This window comes from Paroedura picta, chromosome 17, assembly GCF_049243985.1.
Source record: "Paroedura picta isolate Pp20150507F chromosome 17, Ppicta_v3.0, whole genome shotgun sequence".
Lineage (NCBI taxonomy): Eukaryota > Metazoa > Chordata > Lepidosauria > Squamata > Gekkonidae > Paroedura > Paroedura picta.
In genome coordinates this window covers 11967987-11988442 of record NC_135385.1, presented here as the reverse complement: position 1 = coordinate 11988442, position 20456 = coordinate 11967987, and the positions used below count along the sequence as shown (strand labels likewise).

At 51.1% G+C, this 20456-nt stretch overlaps 2 protein-coding genes across 4 annotated transcripts in view; one reads left to right on the top strand and one right to left on the bottom strand.

The window, feature by feature from the left end:
- ERI2 (ERI1 exoribonuclease family member 2) overlaps window positions 1-1609 on the top strand; it is a 10521-nt gene extending 8912 nt beyond the window's left edge. For both annotated transcript variants that reach the window (XM_077317061.1, XM_077317063.1), the window contains exon 9: window positions 20-1609. In XM_077317061.1, the coding sequence (XP_077173176.1) occupies window positions 20-1312 (1293 nt within the window). In that variant the 3' untranslated portion in view covers window positions 1313-1609. The remainder of the gene's footprint in view (window positions 1-19) is intronic.
- LOC143827481 (acyl-coenzyme A synthetase ACSM3, mitochondrial-like) lies at window positions 1559-20456 on the bottom strand. 2 transcript variants are annotated; one of them, XM_077317064.1, is made up of 15 exons: window positions 20205-20456; window positions 17329-17604; window positions 16129-16339; window positions 14661-14868; window positions 13406-13549; window positions 12990-13181; window positions 12304-12460; window positions 11743-11822; window positions 10877-11000; window positions 9855-9935; window positions 9551-9652; window positions 8810-8937; window positions 7322-7421; window positions 5430-5549; window positions 1559-3972 (listed from the first exon to the last, which is right to left on the bottom strand). In XM_077317064.1, the coding sequence occupies exons 2-15, from the start codon at window positions 17548-17550 to the stop codon at window positions 3886-3888; spliced, it is 1956 nt and encodes a 651-aa protein (XP_077173179.1). In that variant the 5' UTR covers window positions 17551-17604; window positions 20205-20456; the 3' UTR covers window positions 1559-3885. The 2 variants fall into 2 exon arrangements, with proteins under 2 accessions (XP_077173179.1, XP_077173180.1); XM_077317065.1 differs by lacking the exon at window positions 12990-13181 and having other exon boundaries at window positions 20205-20446.

Genomic DNA, 20456 nt, shown 5'->3' with positions numbered 1-20456 from the left:
CTGTTTATGACATCTTTAGGCGACTCCAGCAAAGAACTCTATTGCCAGATTTTTGACGGCAAAGCTGCCTGCAGGCGGCCCTTTGGGAAGCAACAATGGTGTGAAAACATCAGAGCTGAACAAAATCGGGGACCGTGACGGTACCGCAGTGATTAAAGATGACACTGGAGACGAACAACGAGAGTATGCACCTGTGTGCTTGTATGAAAGCATCCCCGGTACATCAAGACACGGGTCAAAAGCCACTGGCCTCAGCAAGGTCTGGGGTCATTCCACTCCACTTGCAGACAGACTGGGCTCCCCGATTGGCTGTCTCCAGCCACTGTCTTTTGGCGTCCAGAGTGGACTAAGCAACGGGCATCAGACGGCCAATTCCCCAGCCCAGAATGCAGGGCTGGTGTTGGTTTCGACGACGCTTTCCTCCGTCAACGTTTCCGATGTGGAGATCGGTACTTCTTCTGATGGTCTGTCAATGCTGGCCGACTGGGAGGATTTCGCGTGGATACCAGCGTCTCCGCACGGACAGGATTCGGAATGCCCACAGGTCAAGGATGATGCAGACGGTAAGGGTTCACCGGTCTCCGGAGAGGGAGCGGATACGAGGGAGTCACACATGACCAATTTGCAGTCTGAGCATGCTGCTGTGGGGACTCTGAATGCGGAGTTCTCTACGTCGATCGCGTACAAAAGCCCAAATACCACGATTTATCACAAAGGCATTGCTCCAGGTAAGCCTTCAGACCCTTCTGTTTTTAAGCTCCCCGCTGCAAAGGAAAATACAGGTTCCATGACATCAAACAGCGATTGCCCTGCATTCTCCTCTTCTTCGGAAGCTCCAAAAAGGAAACCTTCCAGTCCACAGTCCGTTCCACCAGCGAAAAAGCTGCCCTTTGCCGTACATGAAGACAGCGGTGCATCGCCTGCTTATTCTTCCAGACGCTCAGGGTCCAATCAAGTGCCCTGTGGCATCTTAAACTCTTCCACCAATCAAAACCGGTCTCTCCGGGGTAAAGAAACAGGGAAAGTGACCCCGCCTTTATGCAAATGCGGCCGGAGAGCTAGGAGGCTCCAGGTATCGAAGGGCGGTCCCAATCACGGGAAGGGGTTCTACAGCTGCCCGGTGGGGAAACAGGAAGGGACCCCAAAGGGCTGCGGCTATTTCAAATGGGAGCAGACGCTCCTGCGGGAAAAACCCGCCCTTCCCTCCCCCACCTCCAGGCCTGTAGGGCAACCATCTCCTGGGCTGATTTGGCATTCCCTGGGAAACGTGCACAACAGAAGCCTGGGTCTCCGACCTTCTATGCGCACTTAAGAACGCATCACTCACGGTGCATGTGCTTGCAGGTTAGGAGGTTCCCCCAGGGCATTGCTGTCCTGCAGCCTCTTTGGAAAGCACGTGATGCAAACCTCGACGAACGTTCAGAATACGCCGAAATTGCTAGATAACTGGAGCCATGCACGCTCCCTGAGTTTTTAAAATAAGAACAGGGGCACAGGGCTTTTCTCCTCTTTCTCCCTTTGGAAATCATGTATAATGCAATGATCATGGGTTTTAATGTCTTTTTTTTTAGTCCTTTATTAATGAAATAAATGCCTGGTGCTTTACAAACTGATCCATAATATTTTTCCCCTGCGAAGTGACAAACGCCAAAGGAAACCCGATAACCTTGGGATGTTCTCTCTGTACCCTCTGCCTGGTTGGATTGAGCGTCAGCAGCTGGAGCGAGGCCTCGGAAAGCCCAGGGGCTGCCCCAGCTTGACATTAAACTTGAGGGCCCCCCTTTTTGTATTTTCTAAACCGACATGCAGCTGCCAGCAACTGGGGAGGGAGAGCTCGGGCCATACCCTCAAAGGTCACAGATGCTCTCCATGGTAGATTGCTAGCCTCTTGAATGCCTAGGGCAGTGGTCCCCAACCCGCGGGCCCTGCCGGGCGCAAACGCGTGTGCGCGGCAGTCCGCGCATGCGTGTTTGCGCTGGGGCTACCGCGCATGCGCGGGCCCCCGTACCACCCTCTCCCCCCACTACGCTGCAGTGGTCCGCGGCAAACGGAAGCTTGTGGACCGCTGGCCTAGGGCACACTGGAGGGCGTCACCCCAAGGGTCAGACATGACCTGGTGCTTGCACAGGGGATACCTTTACCTTTTTATGACCACATATGGTCATGTCAGCTGCCCGCCCCCCCCAATGGCCAATGATGGGCCTTGGAGGGGGCAGGAAGGGGAGGGGCCCAGGGTGGGCATGTCCACAGCTGTGCTTCTCAACCATGATGATGATGATGATGTTATCCGTTCACTCGTGTCCGACCCTCAGTGATTCTATAGGAAAGTCTCTGCCATGCGCCCCTGTCTCTGACTGCTGCTTTTAGTTGGTTCGTGGTCATCCCTGTATCGTCTTTGCTTGTGTCGAGCCAGTGGATCCTTTGTAGACAACATTTCCTTTTGCCGCTGACCATGCCGAGCATTAATGATTTCTCCAATGAGATTGATCGCACGATGTGTCCAAAGGAAGTGAGCTTTAGCCGCAACATCTTCCCTTCTGATGACATAGTTGGTTTGCTCCTCTCTAAAACTATCTTGTTGGTAACTTTGGCTGTCCGTGGGATTCGCAGCATTCGTCTCCAGCACCATAATTCGCATACCCTGCTCTGTTGGGCCACTTCTGGGGTTTCTCAAAGGCTGAAAAAATGTTTCAGGGGTAAAAAAAATTGAGAAAGGGATTGTCTCACTTTGTGAGGGGAATGACCTTTCCCCAATGTGCTTGTATGCACACCCCTAAACAAAGGCAGGGTCTCTTTTGCTGGAATTGGGTTGTGGCCAGACTTTTAGGCTGGACTATGTAGTCTTTGCAGAACAGGGACCCAGGTGTGCAAAGAGATTTGTCATGGGTAAGAACTGGTAATGTTAAGGCTTGGAAGAAGAAGAGTTGATTCTTATAAGCTGCTTTTCCCTACCCGAAGGAGTCTCAAAGCGGCTTACAGTCGCCTTCCCTTTCCTCTCCCCACAACAGACCCCCTGTGAGGGAGGGGAGGCTGGGAGAGCCCTGAGATTACTGAAGAAGAAGAAGAGTTGGTTCTTATAAGCTGCTTTTCTCTACCCGAAGGAGGCTCAAAGCGGCTTACAGTCGCCTTCCCTTTCCTCTCCCCACAACAGACACCCTGCGAGGTGGGTGAGGCTGGGGGAGCCCTGATATTCCTGCTCAGTCAGAACAGCTTTATCAATGCTATGGCGAGCCCAAGGTCACCCAGCTGGCTGCATGTGGGGGAGCGGGAAATCAAACCCAGATCACCAGATTAGAAGTCCACACTCCTGACGTCTACACCTAGCTGGAAGCACACTGAGGTGATGCAGATAGAATGAACTCCATGCTTTTACCAGTGTAACATATGACTGTTCCAAGTCTTCAGAGGGCTAGAATGTGATGCCTTTATTGTTATTATCCTGCTGGAAGCTATCTAAATGCCCAGAGCGGAATGGTTGGTCGCTCTGTCATTACCTTTCCCAGGGCAGCAGGAAGGAACTGGATTTTGTGTTTCATCACGTGTCCATCCTTGAGCCCCTGGCAGACTCATGGCGCTGCTGAGCTTGGGAAGCAAATTTTGTGGTGGCTTTTGAGGGGCTCACGCAACGTTCTTCTTGCGCAACGGAACATCTGGAAGCAGAGTTAAACTTGACGTTGGTTAACCTGGCAGGATATCTTAGGATTTCTTGCGAAGCCGGGGGAGGCAGCTCAACCGTTCCTCCTCACCCAAAGGTCCGACCCTGTACTTTCTTGTAATCCCTGGAGCTCTTCAGAGGGAGTGGACTTGCCTCGGGGGCCAACACACAAGGAAGCAATAGAAAACTTTCTGTTCTCGGAACAAATTCTCGGAAGCAAAGGCAGGCTTCTATGCTCCCCCCCACTCCTTCTTGCGCAATTCGTTTCTTCTGATCTTCCCACTGACGGTCTTTGGCAGATGTGGCACAAACTCCACCTGTTGGGCAACAGTGAGAATTACAACCAGTGTGGGACCAGGAGGCCGGGCACGACTGAAGCACAGCAAATAACACAGAGCAGATGGAACTCCAAAGGGTTAAATATATTAATCATAGAATCGTAGAGTTGGAAGGTATCTCCAGGGTCATTGAGTCCAACCCCCTGCAGAATGCAGGAAATTCACAACTACCTGCCCACTCACAGTGAGAGATTCCTTGGTCAGGAGGAAATTCACCTTTTGACTCCAAAGTGGTGATCCAAGCTCAGACACTGTCCCTACTGCCCACACATTTGCATTCTGCTCAGGTTCACACAATCAGCCTTTCTGTCAGATGTAGCCTCTGCTTAAAGACTTCCAAAGAAGGAGAACCCAGAACCTCCCGAGGAAGCACTGAGGAGCCACTCTGACTGTCAGGAACTTCTTCCGGATGTTAAGCTGAAAATTCTTTTGAATTAATTTCAACCCACTGGTTCTAGCCCAACCCAACAGAAAACAACTCTGCTCCATCCTCTGTCAGGGGTAGTCAACCTGTGGTCCTCCAGATGCTCCTGGACTACAATTCCCATGAGCCCCTGCCAGCAAACGCTGGCAGGGGCTCATGGGAATTGTGTCAATGAGCATCTGGAGGACCACAGGTTGACTACCCCTGCTCTATGTGACAGCCCTTCAAGCATTTGAAGATGGCTATCATATCACTAGAGCCTCTTGTGGCGCAGAGTGGTAAGGCAGCCGTCTGAAAGCTGTGCCCATGAGGTTGGGAGTTCAATCCCAGCAGCCGGCTCAAGGTTGACTCAGCCTTCCATCCTTCCGAGGTCGGTAAAATGAGTCCCCAGCTTGCTTGCTGGGGGGTAAACGGTCATGACTGGGGAAGGCACTGGCAAACCACCCCGTATTGAGTCTGCCATGAAAACGCAGGAGGGCGTCACCCCAAGGGTCAGACATGACTCGGTGCTTGCACAGGGGATACCTTTACCTTTTTATCATATTACTTCTTAGTCATCTTCTATCCAAGCTAAACATACCAAACTCCCCCAACCTTTCTTCATATGTCTTGGTCTCCAAACCCCTCACCATCTTTGCTGCCCTCCTCTGGACACGCTCCAGTTTGTCAACATCCCTCTTCAACTGGGGTGCCCAAAACTGAACACGGACTCCCAAGTGAGGCCGAACCAGAGCAGAGAAAAGCGGTACCATCACCTCCCGTGATCTGGACACGATACTCCATTTGATACAGCCCCCAATCCCATTTGCCTTTTTAGCCACTTTTTAGTCCTCTTTGCCAACTGGCTTGAACCAGCAGAGCAATTTTTAAAATTAGGCCATGAGATGTCATGCATCCAACCAGTTCTTCTTTTTGCTGCAATTGTAGCTGCCTGTCCTCGGGGAAGGCAAGCGCTTGGATACTCCAGGAACTCCGCATTTAAAAACAAACTGATGGGCAGGGCTCGACTTACCCTTCTCGGATACTTGTACGGGGCAGTGGCCTTTTTGACGTGGTCCTGGAGCTCCTTGATTAGCACGTCAGGATCGTGCGAGACGTAATCAGGGGCCAAAACGACAAAAGCTTTCACAACCTTCGGGGACAAAACGAAGAAAAGAAAATTTTAAGACAGCAAAAGCCATCTGACGGGCAGCTGATCTTCTCTTGCGTTTAGCCCACTGACAAATTTCTCAGCAGTTTTGTCACCACACACAAAAGCAAACCCAGAAGACCATTAGTAGCACTGGAGAAGGAAAAACCTGACATGGACGGCTACAAATTCAGCAAATCCTTCTTCATTGTATAATGACGAAAGCCAGAACCAGGTCTGGATTGTCGGTCGTTTTCAGGGCTCTCCTCCGAGCTCCCCAATCTGATTTCTAAAGATCGTGGCGAATTTTCTCCCCACAAATAATTTTTCGCAATGATATAAAACACTTTAACGTATCACTATGACCACAGATGAGGATGGCAGGTGGAGAATCCCCTGTAGCAACGGTCTATGTGTTTCTTAGGCCCTGAGAAAATGTATCCTAAACTTTAGAAATACATTTGGGGAGCTACGCAGGAGACGGACAATCCAGATCTCGTTCTCGCTCTCATCGTTATACAATAAAGAAGAATTTGTTGAATTTGTCAGCTTTGGATCTCCCACGGCAGGAACCTGGACTTCTCTGCCAGCCCTCCTTGCAAGCAGGCTTGGGGTGGATTGCAGTAATAAAAACACAGTTAAAATCAGCCACTTAAACACCCTTCGTTTGCATAACAAACAGTGTGCATAGAAGCGGCCGAAGGAATGGACTGTGACAGCTACATGTAAGCTTACCACAAAGACTAAACCAAGCTAGGCCTAGGCTTGCAGATTTTAAATGACTTGGACTTGGGGGAAGGAGGGGATGCTGTTTGCAGGTCCTAGGATGAAAAAGCTCCAGCCAGGGTAAAGCCATCTGCGATCTGCACGGCTTGGGGCCCGGATGTGCTTTCTCAGCAAAGAGCAGCGTGCAGCCACTGGGGGACCTGTCAGCCCAGCCTTCCTTCAGAAAGCCGGAGAATTTAGGGGAAGGCAGACTGCTTCCTCCTCCTCCTTAGTTTTCTGCCTGTGGATCCAGCTCTGGCTTATTTGGTCAGCTTTCCTCCCAAGGACTAAAGAGCCCAACATTTTCTGGAGCAGGGGTAGTCAACCTGTGGTCCTCCAGATGTTCATGGACTACAATTCCCATGAGCCCCTGCCAGCATTTGCTGGCAGGGGCTCATGGGAATTGTAGTCCATGAACATCTGGAGGACCACAGGTCCTCCAGATGTTCATGGATTTGCTGGCAGGGGCTCATGGGAATTGTAGTCCATGAACATCTGGAGGACCACAGGTTGACTACCCCTGCTCTGGAGGACGCTGCTGATACCACCCTCCTCTTGTCGAGCCAGCTCTGCTTGGCTGGTTGATTGCGCCCACCACGTTAGGACTCCCCGTATCCGGTTTGTGGAACAGGCGCATGAAAACGAAGCAGGGACACCAGCATCCCTTCTGCATGTTCGAGGGGAGACCTTTTCCAGTGCCAGTCCTGTGGGAAAGTCAAGGCCTGTCCCAACTTGCAATCATAGAACGTTGACCATCAGTGCAGCTTCTGTGAGGGAAGAGAGAGGGCTGTGTGTGTGTGGGGGGGGGGGGGGCTGTACGGGAAACGTCCTCTAAGAGGGTCTGTGGCTGGAAGGCAAATGCTGCTGCAGCTAACCCCATGACCATCCTCTGCTGCAGGAAAGTGGGATAATTGCTGAAGTGGGAATCGGATGATTTGGCGTTTGTAATCTCCAGGCAGCTCCTTGGCTACAGGTGTCTGTTTCAAAAACATAGTGCTGTAACTCCTTACCTCTCCTCTGAGGGAATCTGGGCTGCTGACAACAGCAGACTCTACAACGGCCGGATGTTCGGTCAAGGCACTTTCTACTTCGAACGGCCCAATGCGGTACCTTGAGAAGGGAGAACAGGCTCTGAGCTACCTTGCTGAGAATTGTTGGTGGAAAATATTATTATTATTGTTGTTGTTGTTGTATTTCTAACCCGCCGCTCCCCTGAGGCTCGCGGCGGGTGACAACTTGTAAAAAAACCCATAAAACCCCTAATAAATAAAACACCTAAAAACAATCCCTCACCCACCCAACCTGATGGCGGCAGAACTATCTGGGAAACCAGGGGTCACTGCTGATGCATGGGAGGGGGGGGGGTTCTAAAAAGGGGAGGCGCTGGCCTCAACCATAAGCCTGGCGGAAGAGCTCCGTTTTGCAGGCCCTGCGGAAGGATGGCTAATTCCGCAGGGCCCGCAGCTCCTCCGGGAGCTCATTTGACCAGGCGGGAGCTAGGACCCAAAAGACCCTGGCCCTGGCCGAGGCCAGACGCACCTCCCGGGGGCCGGGAATCAACAATAAATTAGTCCCTGCCGAGCGTAATACAGGGGTATGCAAAAAAACAACCCTAGTATTTTTCGGGTCCAAGTATTTCTCAGTATTCCCACATCTCAATATCAGTATAGTATTTGGATATAATAAATATTCAGGAATCTCGAAAAAAGTTTGCTCCATTGGGACCTATGGGGACTGTCTATGCCCTCACAGGGTGATTCGCTCTGCGGATTCTATTGGGCTGCTGATCCCTGGCCCACGTGAAGTTCACCTGGCCTCAACCAGGCCAGGGCCTTTTTGGTCCTGGCCCCTACCTGGTGGAATGAGATCCCGGAAGAGCTGTGGGCCCTGATGGAACTCACATAATTCCACAGAGCCTATAAGACAGAGCTCTTCCACCAGGCTTTCTGCTGAGGCCAGGCCAAAAGGAAGACCTTGGGCCCTCCACTAACACCTAGCACCTACTTGGGGAATATAGTAGGGGCACGGCTGGTTATGTCTTAGTTTGGCTGTATTGTTTCCAATTGTTGTATTTTATGTATTTTAAATTTTGTTGTTAGCTGTGTGAGCTGGCTGATCCATGAGTGGTGGCTGATAAATCCAATAAATAGATATATAGTCTATTTCAAAAAGATTGGACCCAGGATCCACTTGCTTTCATTTGAGGGGGGAAGGCATTTAAATGGAATGCAATCCTTTTGCAAGTTGCAAGTGAACTGCGAAGCCATTTAAATGACTTGTCCCTTGAAATACCTTCTGCAAGTTCTACGTTCACACGGAAGGCGTTTAAAGGGACCGCAATATTTTGGGGATTTTTTTGTGGGCAGCCCTTTTGGATAGCCGGATTCATCCTGAGTTTATATCCGGCTGAAAGAATAGCTGGGAACTACTGAACACGCACCCCTAATGCCACGCAGAAGCCATTGCGCTGAAGAGGCCTCACACGCAAATGAGATTACCCGGCCGAATTGATGACGTCGTCAGCTCGTCCTACGAACCAGAAGTAGCCCTCCTGGTCTCTAATCCCTCTGTCTCCAGTGATGTAGTAACTTCCGCGGATGGTTGAGGCTGTCTTCTCCGGATCCTCCTGGGGTATTTATTAACAGGCATTTGTCAAATTTGCCAGGAACAGTGGGAGTTAATCGTATCACACCAGCATCTGGAAGGCCTGGGTTCAAATCCCCACTCTGCCATGAAGCTTGCTGGGTGACTCTGGGCTAGTCACACACAGTCACCTCACCTCCCTGCCAGAGTGGCCATCAGGATAACGCAGAGGAGAGGAGAATGACAAGAGCTGTTTGGGGATGCAAAGCAGGGTAAATAAAGGCAGTAAATGCCCCCACAAAATTTTGTTGAGAACCAGTGTGTGTCCAGAGCTGGAATGTCAGCATAGTGCTGCCTTGTCACCTTCTAATTTTGTGTGGACTTCGGGGTGTCATCTGTAATTCACCAGCACCACCCCTTTTGTCCTCACAACAGCCCTGTGAGGGAGGCTGGACTGAGAGGGAGCAATCTAGTGGCCTCCCAGCAGACCTCACGACCGAGTGAAGATGGGAAGCCTGGAGCTGCTCCGGACCACTCTGGTTTCCTCACTGCTGTGATGTCCCCTCTGTCTTGCAAAGCGGATCGTGTTGTGACTGATTGACCCCTGGGTACTTTTCCCCATGGTTGGGGCCCTGACCGTCTGCCGCGGGTCTTACCGTGTATTGAGTGAAGAGGGAAAAGGGGCGCGTCGGTTTTATCCTGATGGCGATATCTCCTTCCTTTCCAGGGGGCACAATGTTGCCGTCTTCATCGATTATCTAAAGGCAAAGACATAACACTCTCTGCCCTCAAAAGGAGGAGGGCTGGCACCACTCGCTTTAGGGTGGGGTGTGGCCCCGCTGAGCAGCAAAGGCAGCACGGAGTCCCTCTCCCTTCCGAAAAGGACAGGACCTCGATGCCAGAAGCGTGAGGCCGACAGCAGCCTTCCCTTGTCCGCAGGGGCTTCCGGGCATGTGATACCTGAGTGTCGTATGCAGGAGAGGGCTTCCCCATCGAGCCGGGCTTAATTTTCATCCCCTTGAAAGTTCCACAGATCAGCACCTGTTTCGTAAGGGCGAAGGGAGAGGTAAATGGGAGCAGCATAACAGGCACGAGATCTACAGGACCACCAGAAGGTGGAGGCAGGGATCTACCGAGATCTCTCCCTCCCACAGAAAGCCTCTAGCCCAGCTGATGTCAATATTTTTACTGTCAGGAAAACCCGGAAACATTCTTCAGGCTTTGAGATTGTGCAGAATAGGATTGGGAAGCAGAGCTGTGAACACGCCCATCTGGGGCCCCGCCCCTTCCCACCCCCTCCAGGCCCATCATTGGCCATTTTGGGTGGGGGCAGGTCAACATAACCATATATGACCATATCATCTGCTAAACGTTTGGCAGATTTTTATAAATACATTAAAATTAATTGACTCCCACCTCTTCAAGAAACCCCTTCGGGGCCGTCAAGAAACCCTGGTTGAGGAAGCCTAGGCTTAACATCTCCAAAAAGCTGATGTGTATGTGTGTGTGTGTATGGGGGGGGGGGCACTTTCTGAGCTACACAGAAGGAGGGCTGAAAGAAATCCTCCCTTTCCGCCCAGGGACCCTCTTGAAATTGATGGAGGCAGAGCAAAAAGAGCCAGTTCTACGGATTCCCCACAGTGGCATTTTGTTCAGAGGGCCCAATCCCAGTGTTTCTGAGGCCTCGGGTCTCCCTGGGGAAGAGGAGGACAGGAAACTCCGAGTAGCACCAAGTCTGAATCTATGAAGAATAAGGTTCTAGGGAGATGAACTACAGTTGTATGACCCTTCCTCTAGACCAGGGGTAGTCAAACTGCGGCCCTCCAGATGTCCATGGACTACAATTCCCAGGAGCCCCCTGCCAGCGAACGCTGGCAGGGGCTCCTGGGAATTGTAGTCCATGGACATCTGGAGGGCCGCAGTTTGACTACCCCTGCTCTAGACACAGCCTGCCCCTTTGACTTCCCGTGCACGCTGCCTACCGTTTCCGTCTGCCCGTAGCCTTCGTAGATCTGTAAGCCGGTTTGCCTTTTCCAGTCCTCCATCAATTCAGGGTTCATGGGCTCTCCGGCGCTCACACAGTGCTTCAGACTGGGGAAGTGGTAACTTCAGAGGGGAAGGAAAGGAGGCCAGGGTTAGCAAGCCGGTTTTGAAAAGGACCATCGGTTCTGTTTTGATTTCTTTCTTGGCTTGGGGCAGGCGGGGGCTGCAGTTCTGAAATGCAGGGCTAGATGTTCCATTTTATGCTTTGAGATGCCAGGACTGCAATGGTCCAAGGGGATTTGTGGCTACTGTCTCCCCTTCCATAGAATCCTAGAGTTGGAAGGGACCTCCTGGGTCATCTAGTCCAACCCCCTGCACCACGCAGGACACTCACATCCCAATCGCTCATCTACTGCAACCTGCCACCCCTTCCCACCCCCTCCAGGCATTTCATTGGCCATTTTGGGAGGGGTGGGTCAACATAAGCCTATATGGTCATATCACCCAATAAACATTTAGCAAATTAAAAAAATGTCAACATTAGTTAACTCCCAGCCATTCAAGAAACCCCAGAGTTTCATGAAACCCTGGTTGAGAAAGCCTCGTAGGTGGCAAAATGCCAGCTGCACCACCCTAGAGAAGGAGGCATCAAAAATCACCCCCAGATACCTGCAGATAGATCTGCAGACGAGATCCTAAGCGTTACTCAGTGCTGGTTTTCTATTTGCAGGAGACGCATGGCCTAGCTCAGCAAGGGACTGCAGGGGGATTTAGATCTCGTTCCCTAACCCTGCACCGGGTGCCACTGATCTCTCATATTCATGCCACACAAACCACACCGAGAGCACAAGAAGGGCTTCCTTACCTGCTTAAACGGTGGCGTATCAGCATCCGGTAAGCAGTGGGTGCGGAACAGAAAGTCGTTATGGGGAACCTGGACAAAGTCTGGGGGTGAAAAGTTGGGAAGTTTAGCAAGACAAAATCAGACTTCACGCTGCCCCAAGCTCCAGAGACCCACACACCACCACATTCCGTGAAACAGAAGAGAGGCATTGAGTAACACCTTCAGTACAAGTCAGTGGTAGAGGGGAAAATGCCATGGAGTCCCAGCCAGCTTATGGTGACCTGTATGGCAGGGGTGGCCAAACTGTGGTTCTCCAGATGTCTGAACTACAATTCCCATGAGCCTCTACCAGTACATGCTGGCAGGGGCTCATGCTCCACTGTTTCTATCTGCACAGGGGCAGAGCTTTTGAGATAAGGGGATTTTCTTATAATAGCCTTCTAATATTGCTGTGGGCAGGGCTGTGGTACAAGAGAGGTTTGTACCTGGGCTTGCGCCTGAGGTTCTGATTGCAAGCCCAGGCTGATCCTCCCTGACCTTGGCGTCCAGGAAAAGCGAGATGCTAATAAGCAGGTCACGTACCTCAAGGACAGACTCTGGCTCGAAACGTGGCATGCTGTGGGCAAAGACGCCTGCCCCCTGGCTCCAGGGCGAGAAAACACTGCTCCATGCCGATTTTGCCCAGCCTGTGTCAGATGTGTTCCAAATCAGGTCCTGGGGGGTCAGATCAAGCCAGTACCTGGGGGACAGGAAGCAACTGTGTCAACGCCTGACACATCAGAGCCAAGTCTGAGTCCTGTGGCACCTTGAGGACCAACGGGTAAGCCAGGCTTTCTCAACCACGGTTTAAATACGCCTGCACCAAGGGCAAGTTAGCAGCGCTCCTGGAGGAGAAGGGAGGGGTGGGAAAGGTGTCTCACCAGTTATAGGAGAACCCAGTACAAGTGGACAATGCATGGAAGAAAGTTACCCAGAGGTGTAAAAAAAAAAAAAGGAGATATTCTGCCCCTCTGACGCTCAGAAATCGTTTTCCTGGATCTGCCTGCAGATAGTGACTCCAAACACAGGGACGAGGGCTGTTCCCCCAACTCCCCCAGAGCTCAGAAGAGCTTTCGCAGGCCCCTGTGGAGGAGAGGAATACCTCTTCTGCTCCCCAATATTTTAGGACTAGGAGACACGTGCTCGTAATTGGGGGTCTTCCCTCTGGGGAGGAGTAGAAGCCGAAATGCCTCGACCGGACTTGTTGTCTCAGGACGTTTGCTGTCTACCTGGCAAGACGATCAAGGACGTCACAGAGAGTGTGGAAAGACTTGTAAAGCCCAAGGACGGGCATCCCTTCTTGCTCGTTCATGCGGGAATGAATGACACTGCCCAGTGCAGTGCAGAGCATATGAAGCGAGACTACGTGGCCTTGGGGGAAAGTGAAGGACTTGGGAGCACAGGTGTGTTTCCGCCCGAGGCTTAGGAAGGGAAAGAGAAACAATGCAGATGAATGACTGGCTACGTCGTTGGTGTCAGAGGGGAAAGTTCTGGGCGTTTGGGCCATGGATCCACAAGGCTCTTCTATCGGAATACAGTTTGCACCTTGCAAAGGCGGGGGAGACATATTTGCAAAGGGCCTTGCGGAAGAAGGCTTTAAGCTAAGTGCCGTGGGGGAAGGAGATGCACACAGAGCCTGGCGTACCTTCCGTTGAGGGCCAGCCCAATGCCCTGGCTGCCGTGGGAATGCTCCACCATTTTGGGAGCCCCTGTTGTGCCGCTGGTGAAGTAGACGGCCATCGGCTCAGAGCTCCTGGTGGCCACGCAGTCGTGGTCGGCGGGCGCCAGGCTGCAGGGCACACGGATGCAGTGGATGAAAGCACGGGTGTAGACAGAGCAGTGGTCTTCATTACAGTGACTGCCTGAGATCCCTCCCACCCTTCGAGGCCTCCCCTAGAAGACCTGCAGGGACGGTCTGGCATAGCAGCTGGAAGGCTGATCGGGGCTCAGCTCCCCCTTGACGTTCCTCAGGTGGCCTCAGCCCAGTCCCTCTTGTTCAGCCTCACCAACTTAGCAGGGTTGTCGTGAGGCTAAAACGGAGGAGGGGAGAGCCAGGTATGCTGCCCTGTATTCCTCGGAGAAAGGAAGAAGAGTTGGTTTTTATACCCCGCTTTTCACTGCCCGAAGGAGTCTCAAAGGGGCTTACAATCGCCTTCCTGTCCTCTCTCCACAGAAGACAACCTGTGAGGGAGGTGGGGCTGAGAGAGCTCTGACAGGACTACTCTGTGAGAACAGGTCTAACAGAACTATGACAAGTCCGAGGCCACCCAGCTGGCTGCATGTGGAGGAGCGGGGAATCAAACCCAGCTCATTTTGTTCACACTTTTCACTGTTGCAGTCTGCGCAGCCTGGCCTATACCCAGGGAGCGCTGTAAAGTCGAGGGGATCACTCAGAAGCATAGAAATGTTTTTCCCCTGCCCTTTTGGGGACAGCGTGGTGCAGTGGTTAAGAGCGGTGGACTCTAATCTGGAGAGTTGGATTTAATTTCCACTCTTCCACATGCAGAGGGCTGGGTGAACTTGGGCATTTCTCTTAGAGCTGTTTTTTTGTTGAGCAGTTCTCTTAGAGCTTTCTCAGCCCCACCTATCTCACAGGCTGTCTATTTTTGGGGAGAGGAAGGGAAAGGTGTTTGTAAACTGCTTAGGGACTAATTCAGGTAGTGAAAAGTGAGGTACAAAAACCCAGGTTTTCTTCCTTTTGGGGTATGGTCCCTTCCCATCCCACCTGTTTGTACGGGCTGTCAGGGACACTAGGGCCAATTTATGCAAACAGCACCTTCTCTTAGAATGCTAGATTTGATCATTTTGTGCATACCATTTGTTTGGTTTTATCCTTTTTTGTGTGATCATCTCCCAGGAGAAACTTCCCAGGTAGCCAGTGTGGAAAGCTTGGTACATACTTCAGCAAGTCGCAGAAACTCAGCCAGCCGTCCCGGTGGTCCCTTGACACTAGGATCCTGAACGCTAGAGAGGGGCACTGGGAGGCGACGCTGTCTACGGCTGGGGCCAGGACTTGATCAGTGATGACACACTTGGCTTGAGAGACCCGCAGTCGGTGCAGAATGTCTCTTGAAGTCAGCTGTGTTGTCCCGGGTATAAGAACGGTTCCTAATGGCGAGAAAGCAAATTAGGGCAGTGCCGAGCAGATGGTATCTTTCTCCCATATTCACGGTCAGAATGATCATCCTTCCTCACCCCACCTTGGGCACAGATGGATCAATGGGAGAGCGCCGGTTTTGCAAGCAGACAGCCCCAGGTCCGAACCCTGGCATGTTAACGTAAAAGGATAAGGTAGATTCAGGTGGGAAGCTGTTTGAATCGAGTGGCTCCTTTAAGATCGACAAAGGTTCATTCTGGCATGATGAACAGGACTTTTAAAAGCTACAAATGCTGTGTGAACAGATAAACAACTGTGAAGGGTTACTTTTCCACCGAGACAGAGAGCATTGAGTGACAGGCTGTTCCAAGAGATTTGATTGGTTAGCGTCAGCTGAGCAAAGAAAAGCTTCTGAATTGGATGCTGAGAAGACTTCAGTCTGATTGCAGCACTAGCTGAGAAGAGGCGAGTATTGACAATCTTGGAATCCAGCCCTGACTGACAGCAGTTTAACACAGACAAGAGAAGTTGGCAAGGACGAGTGGGTAGTTAGACAGAGACTCCCATTTGGGCCAAGGAAAGGGGAGAGAGAAGGAATTGTCCTACCTAAAAAGTGTTATGGCTCTGAAGAGTGCATAAGTCCCTGATATGGTGTGGTTAGAAACGGCCTGTAGAAACCTTAAGATTAGTTAAAAACTCAAGATGAATACTGGCTTTTCATGAGAAGGGGTTTGAGTTCACATTAGCCTGAAACATAAGAACTAAAATCTGTGCATATACTGGTTTTACCTCAGAAATTCATTTTCCTTCTGTGTTAAATAAAATATTTTGCTATTTTTGAATTTCAAAATGCCTTCAGTGCCATTTAAGGCCCCCAGTCCCTTCCTCAGGTTCCGGTGACCAGGTGGAGCAGTCAGAGTTCTTCAGCAATGAATATTCAGGTGGCTCAGTCAGTAAAGCCCAAGAAAACCAGAGGGAAAATCTTGCCTTTGAGGGAGGAAAATGAGACGGGGCTGCTCTGCTCACATATTCTGTATTCAAGGGGTACGTGGAGGAAATCAAACTTTGTTGATCTTAAAGGTGCTACTGGGCTTTTTTTAAAAAAAGGATCAGGTAGTTGATGATGACAAGGCCTCTGCTGGAGACTCCAAAAAACAGCTGCCAGTCTGAACAATGATAGAGAGTGGTCTGACTCAGTAGAAGGCTACCTCCTGGGGCCAGGTGATCTTCCTTTCTAAGGGATGCTTGGCTCAAATGTCATTATGACTCACCTGTTCGCATACAAGCCACGTTCAAGAGCCACCACTCAGGAATCCGTGACAGGAGCACAATAACTCGGTCTCCCTTCCGCAGGCCACACTGCTCGGAAAGCACGTTGGCCGCTTTCTTGGATGCAGCCACCAGCTCCGCGAAACTCCACCTCACTTCCTCTCCTTGGTCACTGACCCACCAGAGAGCTGGGCTGGAGGGCCCTCTTCCCTCCTGGCGGGGTAACAAGAGGGCCAAGTGAATCCACAAGAGCTAGATCCTGAAGATCTGGATCTTGTCTCAAGACTGGGTCAAAACAGAAACAGAAAACTGCAAAAGACACATGCATTATGTGTTGTAAACAGAAACGGGAACAAATTCTATTTCCCTCCCTGGGAACTGGCAATCTGGTTGGATAAGGGTGTGTGTTTTTTTTGGGTTTTTTTTTTTAGGGGGGAACTGACATCTACACTTTCCAACCAGTACAGGCAAACTATCCCTGTAGCAGATCAACTTTCAGTGAAGTTCTGAGAGTGGAGAGGCAAAAGAGCATAATGGATAAAAAACGGACAGCTGTTGGAGTAAAAGGAAATAGGCAATAGGAATACATTGAGATGATCCTCTATTCCAGGGATGGCCAAACTGTGGCTCTTCAGATGTCCGAGGAATACAATTTCCAGTAGCACCTACAGCTTGTAGGGGTTTATGGGAATTGTAGTCCTTGGGCATCTGGAGATGCTTGGCCATCCCTGATCTATTCTAACAAAACAAAATGGGAAAAGGGAATTCTCCTAGGAGGTGGGGTTTTGGTCTTTACTGTGGCTAGCCATGACAACATTCTAGGTCACCAGGTCTCTTCTTGTGGTCTTACATTGCAGGCAGCCATGGCTTGTGGAAATGTTTGGACCATCCACCCCCTCTGCAAAGGCACACTGTTTTTGGCTAAGTTGCCTGCGTTGTAAAATATTCTACCCTTCTTTTCCCTACAGTCAATGGGCAGACTGTGTGAAATTATTATTGTTATTGTTAATCATATTTATATACCGCCCTCCCCAGGGGCTGAGGGCGGTTTACCTCAAACAGGAGCAATACAAATAACTTAGTTTATAATAATTCAACAATAACTATAACATTATGAACAACAGAACATACATTGAAACGCCGGCCTACCATGCACAGCATCCCATGTGTTTTCACTTGAAATCACGCTACCAAAAGGATACCTTTTCCATCGTGGCCCACTTCTCCAGCACATCTTTGGCGAAGTTGAAGTATTCCGGCACGTCCGGCTGATATTGTTCCCGCATGGATTCGTAGTCTGAAAAATTCTGAGCCTCCAGCGCTGGGCGGCCTCGGCTGAAGACCCTGGCGGGGGCTTGTCCAAAAATCCACAGGCCCTGACTGGCCTGGGCCTTCCGTAAGAGTGGCACAACCACGCAGGCCATAGCGAGGTCTTCCGCAGCGTCCTCGGTTCAGAAGGCTTTTCACAGGTTGCCCACCTAAAATGCATAAAGGGAATGGCCGTGCGGTTAAAAGGATGCCGAAATGCTTGGCATTCCTCCGGACACCAAGCATTTGGACCTTCTTTCCATCTCAGGATTCTATCACTTGGTTCAATATCCCTGCTTGTGCCTATCATTCCAGCTGTCTAACATTTCAGGGTATCCTCTGCAACTGCAGAGTCAGGGCAGTCCCACAGACAGTCACAGTCTGGGGCCTGAGTTCAAAAGTTGCCTTAGCCTCGGAAAAGTTTCTCTATCGGCGTCTCCGTTGGAGGCTTTCGAGATACAGTGTTTAGAACTCACTCCCTGTTCTGTGGCCCTATCGCTCGATAAATGTTTAGCACATTTTAAAGATATGTAAAAATGAATTAACTCCCACCCGTTCAGGAAACCCTTCCAGGGCTGTCCAGAAAACCCAGGGTTTCACAAACCCCTGGTTGAGAAGGCCTGACTGACTGTATAAAATTAAGCAAAGAGGTATTCTGAAAAGGATGTTTTTGACCATGTAATCACATGGATGACTGAGGCATTTATTCAGAATGTATCACACACAGACACACAGACACACACACACCCCGTGAAGTTCCTTCAAAGCAACATTCTTTTAATAGTGACCCAGGCTGTCCCTCTTTAGCTTCTGAGGTCTGATGGGTACCTGTGGTGAAATACAGCAGCGGAAATCACAGCCAAGCGACATGCGATGCTGGGGAATGCAATCCAATCCCCCTGAATTTGTAATTGTAACCCTTGGATTACGCAATTTGGCTGCAACAACAACTGTTGAGGACAGCATGGACCCAGCTTTGTGGCTTTTCTTGTTGTTGTGGGGTACAGGAAGGGAAGGCGATTGTAAGCTGCTTTGAGACTCCTTCAGGTGGTGAAAAGCGGGATACCAGTTTGAACGCCCTCAGATTTAGCTAGGATTTTTGGCGCCCGTGTGCATTCCTGTGCCCTTCCCCACGCTGAACCTCATGTGACACGTTGATGCTCACTCGCTCCACCTCGACAGATCTGTCTGGAGCTTCTCCCAGTCCTCCGCAGTTCTCACTGCCCCGAACAACTTTGTGTCGTCTGCAGATTTAGGCACTGCTCGGCTTCCTCCCAACTCCAATCATTAATGAACAAAACGAGATGAGGTCCAACTCAAACGGATCCTCTAGGGTAGAAGTCCAGCTTTGCACCCCCCCCCCCACACACTAACAGGTACACAGGAGTCTGGGGACCCCCCTCTGGAGGAATGAAAAGTCATCTATAAACAAGCCAGTCAAAGTTCTCTTGGCTGATGCCTTGGGGCAGTGCTGTCCTGTAACCATGAGGGGGAAAACCAGTTAATGTGTCACTGGGCTGTACCAGGAATCCCGTGATTTGCAAAACGCTCTGGATTTTTAAAATCTGTTACAGAGGCCAATCCAAAAGTGTTAAGGACTCTAGCCCGGTCTTTAAAATGTGAGTATCCTGATTTTACCTCCCCTTTTTGTAATTCTGCCTGAGATGAGTGGGAATCTGGACCAGGGCATCTGCCAACAAGCAAGTCTTCCAGGCTGCTGCTTGCTGAGGTTGGCTGGGGCCCTGCCTTGGAAGCTGAAGGAAATCAGGGGTAGGGAAGCAGACCTGGAATGTCAAGCTTATAGACACAAATGCTTCCCGTGACATCTGTCTTGCAAACAATGTAGCATTGACCTTCCTGGTACAAAACATGGGGGGGGGGTGGATTACTGTAATTAACTCCTCATGGGGCTGCCCTTGAACCCTTTCATCTAGTAGAAAAGTCTGACACTCGCCTTTAGTGAGTACCAGGTGGCAGGTTCAATTGGAAGATTTCTGGGTGGGTTAGCACTTCACTTTCAAGCCTGAATCAAGATTCCTGGCTTTGACTTGTCCAGATTCCTATGGGAAACCTCAACACACTGGCATACATTCCAATTTACAGTGCACTCTTCTGGGACATTTGAAAGCAACTTACACACTTATTTAAAGGCCTGAAAAATAAATCAACCGAGAAAAACCAAAAAGGCATAACTCTGGTGCTTGTGACAGCTGTTCCTTCAAGGTGGGCCAGTGTTTTAGGCTGCCCCAGGCCATCCCAGGATGGTTTGTGCACAAGGATGGGGCTGGGGGGGGAGGCGTGGAGGAGGAAGCAGGGATGGCCAAACAGTAGCTATCCAGATGTCCATGGACTACAATTACCATGAGCCTCTGTCAGCTCTCCAGATGTCCATGGACTACAATTACCATGACCTCTTGCCAGCTCCCCAAGAGCCCCAGCCAGCTCTCCAGATGTTTATGGACTACAATTACCATGCGCCCCCCGGGCAGCTCTGCAGATATCCCCAGACTACAATTACCATGCGCCCCTGGCCAGCTCTCCAGATATCCCCGGACTACAATTACCATGCGCCCCTGGCCAGCTCTCCAGATATGCATGGACTACAATTACCATGAGCCCCTGCCAACTCTCCACAGGCAACCGGCGAGCCACTGATCGGCCACCCCAGCCTAGAGGAGGACCAGGACTTGGTAAAGTTCTCTCCTGCTCTGATGGCCCCGGGCTGAGAGCGCTGTCCGCTGCACCCAACGCCCCTCGGAGGCAGACTCACGTGCGGCTGGGGGGCCCAGTCCTCTGGAGCCGTGCGGGGCTTCCTGGTCGAGCCTCCTCCAACTGCACACCAGAGCCCCAGCCGAGCGGGACGGGAAGGGCGCCCAGGCAAGGCACACCCCTCCTCCGCCCATTGGGAGCGGACGAGGGACGGGGAAGGCGAGCCGCGCTGCTTCTCAGCTGCCTCGCTGCTGTCGCCTCGTGCATCTCGCTCAATGCCCTGGAGGTTTCATGCTGGGCTGCAGGCTGGAGT